The 7,042-nt window shown below is 40.5% G+C and overlaps 2 protein-coding genes across 3 annotated transcripts in view; one reads left to right on the top strand and one right to left on the bottom strand.

The window, feature by feature from the left end:
- ankrd10a (ankyrin repeat domain 10a) overlaps window positions 1-3,339 on the bottom strand; it is a 13,769-nt gene extending 10,430 nt beyond the window's left edge. For both annotated transcript variants that reach the window (XM_035677925.1, XM_035677926.1), the window contains exons 1-2: window positions 3,113-3,339; window positions 1,973-2,125 (exon numbers count right to left, since the gene is read on the bottom strand). In XM_035677925.1, coding sequence (XP_035533818.1) covers window positions 1,973-2,125; window positions 3,113-3,310 — 351 coding nt within the window. In that variant the 5' untranslated portion in view covers window positions 3,311-3,339. The remainder of the gene's footprint in view (window positions 1-1,972; window positions 2,126-3,112) is intronic.
- Window positions 3,340-3,391: 52 nt separating this feature from the next.
- Window positions 3,392-7,042, top strand: part of hsf2bp (heat shock transcription factor 2 binding protein) — a 9,396-nt gene continuing 5,745 nt past the window's right edge. Inside the window, exons 1-3 of the mRNA XM_035678030.1 lie at window positions 3,392-3,579; window positions 3,738-3,826; window positions 4,304-4,439. Coding sequence (XP_035533923.1) covers window positions 3,755-3,826; window positions 4,304-4,439 — 208 coding nt within the window. The 5' untranslated portion in view covers window positions 3,392-3,579; window positions 3,738-3,754. The remainder of the gene's footprint in view (window positions 3,580-3,737; window positions 3,827-4,303; window positions 4,440-7,042) is intronic.

Here is a 7,042-nt window from a genome sequence, read left to right as displayed (position 1 = left end):
AAAGTTTAATTTGTTGTCACTTTGGCTCTTTTAAGACTCAATTTCTGCTGCCAAAAACTGTTTGGGGAGACTTGGCATGAGTCTGTGTTTGTGGATGTGCAGCAACAAACAGTGAGACAGTAGTGCCAGCTGTTTGTAGTCCAGGCATAGAGAAGGACAATTTTCCTGGGAATTAGTGGTTGCACTGGTATTCCACACACACACACACACCTTCCCCTCTCAGCAAAGTATGAGACAGACAATAAAAGAGGATTTACTGTTGCAATGTCACACCTGTTCTTCCCGCTTCCTTTTTTTCTGATGTTTCTACACACTCACGAGTCTCATGCCTGCAAACTGCGTCTTAAAGGTGGTCGATCAAACATTTAATTTTCCTCCAGTCCTGACAAAGGCCTCTCACTAAGACAAACCGCTTTATCGACTGGCGTCCAGAGAGTCCCGGCAGCTATTATAGCAGCAATGAGCGACTGGCCGAGTCAATAGACTTTCTATTAGTGGACTGCTCTCTTAGCCTCAAGCCAGCACACACACAGTGAGAGTGAGAGAGAAGGGAAGAACGACTTGGGAGCTCTATGAAGGTCAGGAGAGGAGCAGCAAACTCCCTGTGGAAAATGTTGTTGTGTGGGCACGGGTGTGTGCGAGAGAGAGGACCGGGAGTAGATCAATGAGAGGAATAAATAGGCACTGACAGCAAGCTCAGATATCAGAGACATGGATACTAGCAACTCCTAAATACATGGACAAGTCCTTGCTCATCACACATGCAAGAACAGTTAGCAGTTTACTAGTTATTGACAGATTAGTAAAGGATGTATTTTATTCACCCACGAAGTCCTGCTGTAGCACTGCGATACAGTAACACAGTAAATCCTTAGCTCTTACATGTAGTACACAGTATGTGAATGTGATGGCAAGGCTTCAGTGACCTTGGTCCTGCCTGCCCGAGGCAAATTTAGACTGATCTAGATCAGCTGTGAGGTGCTCATGCTGCTTCGCTCTAACAGAGGGAGTAATAGCCAAGGCAAACACCCTCATTCATCTCTGAGCATCTCGCATAATACCACCTATCATTAACGATGCTACACTGCTTAAACAGATGAAGATGAATCTGACAGACCAGGAGACGGAGAGAGAGAGTGAGTCAACAGAAAAACTGCAAGGATCAGGAGCACTTCAGCCATGCAGTGGTTCGCCAGGTGTGTGTTTTTTTTTCCTTTTGTACAATTCCAGCAGTGGAGTTTCAGTCCATGATGACGAGATAAGCAAAATGTGCTGCTATTGCAAAATGTGCGCTTGAGAATATATGTAAATTATCATATGTCTAACTTTGCACTGACATACTGTGATTGTGACTTTCACCTAAAATCATTTTAGTCAGTAAACAAACATGGGACAGATTAGATTGTGAATAATTGCTCTGTAATCATGAAATAATCTCAATACTGATCAAAATAGAGATTATCATATTGGCCATAATCGTGCAGCCCTATTATAACATGATATATATTTATGGCAGAAAAGGTTTTGGATTAGATTTGCTTTCATTTAGGAAAAACGTGTTAACATTTAGAAAAGACAATGGTGACTGAGGAAATTTAGGTTTACAGCAGGATGCGTGAGACTTTCACCACCTTACCAAAACTCACAAAGGGAAGCGCTAACATCGTTCCACAGCAGCCACACTGACCAGGCTTACTGCAGATGTATCTTAGACATTTTTATTAATTTTTGTGAGCGTAGGTATCGAATCATCAGTTGGTGTATTGTTACATCCCTAGTAATAAAGTTAGAGCTATAATCCTATAGACATAGTTAACCACCTGTCAAGATTTATTATCTTATTTTTATATACTAGACTAGTGTTGATCCATTCACTTGTTTATAAGATATTCAATAACCTTGTCCTAGATTCTTAATAATAGATTTAGACATACAAATATACACTGCGGATGGATGGTATTGGAAGACTGACCTGTTTGTTGACGTCAGCTCCAGCCTGAGTCAGCCACAACACACACTGAGGATGTCCTCCAAATGCTGCAGTGTGTGTTGGCGTCTGATTGAAGCGGCTTGTCACCGCGTTCACCTCACAACCCATTTGCACCAGGCGCACCACGCACTCCAGCTTTTTGCATGTAAACACAGAACACAAGCCAATAATGAGACTACTGAAAACATCCGTTGGTCAACAAATAATCAAGTGAACCATTACTATCAGACTACTGATGGGAGCATTATGATGTGCACAGATTCACTTTTATTGTAAGTTATCTCCCACAACTCCATTAGAATATCAGGTAATATGGTTAATAATAAGATTGTGGTAATGTGTATGTAATTATCAGTTAGGCAGTCAGAGGACAACCAAAGGGGGGTTTATGTAGTGTCCAGGGGTCAGAGCAGGCAGGCAGTAACACAGGAAGCTAAGCACCAAGTGACTGTACAGCAAGTTTGTGTGTCGCAATAAAACTAAAGCTCTGGAAATTTTTTATGCTAAAATTGTGTGTTTACTAGACACTTGTGGCCATCACATTTGAAGATATTCAGTCATTTTTATCTTGTCTTTTTGGCCTATTTGGTGTTGAGATAATCCAAAAGTAACAAAAAGTAATCAAGTTATGTTATTTTAATTAATAATTTCATATTTTTGAAAATGCCCCTCCCAACTCTGGTTAGATCATCACATGCTTTCCTGTTTTCCTGGAGCTGTTTTGGCGCCTGAATAGCCATTGGCTCCTCTGGAACCAATAAAAATGCTGCAACCCACTACTTTATTTATTAAATTTTTTTTCAACCAATACAACTTTATTGTACAGTACCAATCAGACATAACTGTATACCAACCTCCAACACTCGGCGGAAGCTTCTGGACCGACAGACTTTACTAATTTCCATGAAATATCAACCTTTTGAAATTTGATTAGTTACTTCTGTCCACTTCCATGTTGCTATGGCTGAAAAGTCACGCAGCCGTGATTCAGGTTTACTGCAGTTAAATTAAGTACTTTATGGTATAATGCAACTTATGCAGGACCAATGTGAGTTTTACCCTTCATGAAGACTAACACTTGGTGGCTAAATCTCTTAATCTAGCTACTAACTTAATCCCTACCTGTCCGTAGTGAGCAGCCCAGTGTATGGGGGTCCAACCGTGGCAGGAGTCCTCAACAGTTAGATGAGGCTGGTCTGAGAGCTGCTGTGACAGTGAGACCAAAGCTCCAACATCTCCATCCCGACAAGCGCGGTGGAAGGGAAACCGGCTCATAAACACCTCGTCGCTGGAAAAATCGGCTTCTAGTCCCACAGACATGAGTGAACTATGAAAGTGGCAGACAGAAACGTTTCTCTTCAGAGTTCCCGGTTCCACAGAGCAGACTAAAAAAGGTTCAAACACAAAGGAAGAGGAGATAAGCTCTTCTGCCCGGCGGGAAAATCACAAAATCCGGACTGGAGTCTGGCATTGAGCGCACCTCGAGCGTCGAGGCAGTTCATTCGGTTTTAGCTAAACAGTGGTCAGGAGCAACATCCGCCGGTGTGCCCCCTACAGGTCGGAGGGAAACTTTTCAATTATACACACAAGTAAGGAACATTATGAATCAAATTATCTTTCTTTGAATATGTTCATTGTGCTGTGTACAACTCTGGGCTATTCCCTGCGTTTAACGTTTCTTAGCTAGCTAACTCTTTGGAGTGAAGGTACTAAACAATTGATGCTAACAATGCTAACAATCCCACAGAAGACACCAACCATAATATGTCAGCAGTGTCACTGCGCGGGAAGTCACTGGCTGTGAGTCATAGAACAAAGGCACAGGCAAAGAAACAGGTAACTACTCATCAGCTCTAGAAACACACCTTCAATCTAAATTCAGGTATTCACTTGGACAGTTATTTCTATTGTTTTGGCTCTACTCCACTACAAACCAATACCTGTGAAATGATTGTTACAAATAAAGAAAATACATATTACAGACAGAGAATTGTATGAAAAAAGTTCCTAAATATATGAACGTAAACACTGATGTAGTATTCACAGGAAACAATCTGTTAGAAATTCCCCCATATTGTTTGTTGTACACAAACTTCCTGTAGTTATTGTTTTTATTATTTGGGTTCATTGTACAGTTTATCAGTCAGGACTCCTGACTGAGGAGTCATACCCAATGATAGAAAAGGGGCACCTGATGTTGACCCTGTGTTGTGTGCAGATTACTTTTTCGCTAGATGGACAGAGTATTTAAAATACTATTTTAACATCCTTTCAGATCCATGTCTGTATTGAGGTGTATCTTTTTTCTTTCAGGAAGGCTTTGTCAGAGTGAGGAAAAGAGATTTAGACAAGTTAACCACAGAAGTCATGCAGCTGAGGGAGTTCCTGCCCAGAGTCCTGAACAGGGACCTGATCGAAATGCTGCACAAAGCTCGAGCAGCTCAGACAAGTACGCTCCCATTAAACTTAACCTTGAGGCAAAAAATAATTTAATAAGGTGGATGCCATGTCAGCTTATGTGTGTGTTATTTAGTAACTGTAAGAAAAGGGTTAAGACATGGAATGATGATAGCTGAAGACATTTGAACAGTTAGCTGAGAGGCTGTAAGGTAGAGAGAACGTGAGTCTACCACAGTAGCCAAAACAACGATGGTGAAGAATTTGAAGAACTGGGGTTAGGCAGGTATGCAGGTGATCAGGGAGCCTAGAGCCAGGGGAGTGTAAAATCACGCCAAAACACAGACACACAGAGAGAGAGAGACAGACAGGGGAGTGGAAGATTCAGGTTGGGTCACAAGGCCTTCTTGATTTTAAGGAGTGTAAGAAAGCTCTTTTTTAAAACATACCGTAGGCTTAGTATATTTCAGCATTTCATGAATTTCTTTGAAGAAGAAAAAATGAAACTGTTATTTTTAAAGTTTAGATTATTTTTTAAGATATAAACTTTTCATAGAATAAGAGCACAGTAAAGACCTGAACACAAGCAGTATTCACAGAGCCTTTACTCGCTGCTTAACAGCATCATCCTGCATTACAAAAGTACGCAGTTTAAACAACCAAAGAGCTAATAAAACAATGGCCAAGTGTCACAGAGAATAAAACACAAAACTTTTTGAAAAAATAGGTTTAGAGAGTTGTATAGAAAAAACTCATCTCTATTGCTATATTCACAGGAATATTATCTTTTTAATAAGATTAATAGAGTAAAATTATTCCCGCAGATCCTTAAAAAGTCTTAAAAAGTCTTGAATTTAACTTTCCTTAAGCTGTAGGAACCCTGCTTAATAACACTAATAAGATGAGCAAATGTACATTGTGTTTAATAACTGTGGTATACGGTGGCAACCATGGATGCATTAGTTTCTGTTCGATGGGCTTTGCCATCGCTGTGTGAATGTGTGTGAAAAGGGTGAATGTGGCACGTAGTGTAAAAAAGCGCTTTGAGTGGTCGGAAGACTAGAAAGGCGCTATACAGGTCCATTTACCCATTTACCATTTTTGCTGCACACAAACAGGCCAGAAAACCAAAACAATAAGCTAAAAAACGCCAAAAAGCTCTACAGTGCAGACTAGTCCAGACTGCAGAGTCGCTTATAATTCTCTGTAGATCTGTGTGTTACACCCTTTTACATTATACATAGTAATTTAATCCATTCTTAATAATTATAGAAAAAAATGATTGGAGGAGCTTTGGTTTCCTACAAATCTGATTGATCACAGAAGGACTGGTAGCTTTTTCAGTCATAGGTGGTCGTACGTGCACATGGGGTCAAAATTATTTCAACATCTATATAAAAGTAAATCACACCACGTTTATGTGTGTGAGATTTAATGTGTGAATTTTATTGTAAACTTCCGAGCGAAAGCTGCAAAATCAGAGACAAAATTCAGAGTGCATCTCCACAGCATGACCTTTTGGAAAACTAAACTCAGTAAATATTTCATGATGGTGCCTATGGCACCATCTTGTTTATGTGCAATCGCAGATTAGAAGTATGGATGGATGAAGCAGGTCTTGCATCAACTGAGCGCAGAGACAGCTCAGGGGGAGGCAAATCTTGGACCGCGGGAGTCCAGCTTGTTAGCACGCTGCTGGGCTTTGTTCGTCATGAAATCTTTACGCATAATTGGATGTTATGAAGATTAATGTGCATTAGTTGTACTGAGCCGCAGGAGAACTGCAGAAGACTTTCTCAACAGCTGTCTGTGGCCTCTTTAGTGCTGAAAGTTTTGCCTTGATTGCTTGATGCTGTTTGATTACCTGATTGATCAGCTGAGTGACTGATTTCTGTCATTCATTCACTCACATCTTACCCAAACAGTTCTGTTCAATCTGTACCAAACTGTGCCCCTGCATTACCCCAGTGATGATCTGCAGTTTGTCTTCACTATAATTTACTGCAAATTACTCCAATTAGAGAATGCATAGGAGCGACTCTAATTGTATGTTTCACTCTCATTACTATTATTTCCCCATGTACACTGTAGACTCTAATATATCCAATAATGAATCAACCACAGAAACCTTCCATACATAGTGTTCCTTGGAGTAAAATCATATTCACTGCAGACAGAATGTACCTGCAGTGTGTCCGGTTTGAGAGTCATGGAGCTTCACGGAGGACATGGGGAAATACAGGAATATATATTAGGCGGGAGGATAAAAAAGGCAGACTTTTGCATTCTTACCTTTTGCAAAAGTTTCAGTTCTCTCAAAAAAGTTTTCCGTTGTTTCACAAAACTGTTTCTCTTGCAAAGTTTTGCATTGGCTTGCTAAAGTTTTGTTTCTCAGAAAAAAAGTTGTGTACTTTAAAAAAACTTTCTTTTCTCTCACAAAAGATTTTTTTGTTCTCCCTCAAAGATCTTTTTCTCAAAAGTCTTCTCCCAATTATCCACAGAGGTCTCCTCCTCTCCAAAACAAACGGACCCACTGATTAAAACCGCAGTTCCACCTTAAAAATCACTGCTTCTCCCACGCTGTTGGACAGACAAAGGACGTCCCGGAGGGGCTGCGAGCCGAGCTGCTGCTAACGTTAGCTCAGCTTGTTTCTC

The sequence above is a fragment of the Morone saxatilis genome, unplaced genomic scaffold (genome assembly GCF_004916995.1).
Source record: "Morone saxatilis isolate NCDOM2014 unplaced genomic scaffold, NCSU_SB_2.0 Contig6, whole genome shotgun sequence".
Classification (NCBI taxonomy): Eukaryota; Metazoa; Chordata; class Actinopteri; family Moronidae; genus Morone; species Morone saxatilis.
Note: the sequence above shows the minus strand (reverse complement) of the source record. Positions and strands in the feature narration are given on the sequence as shown.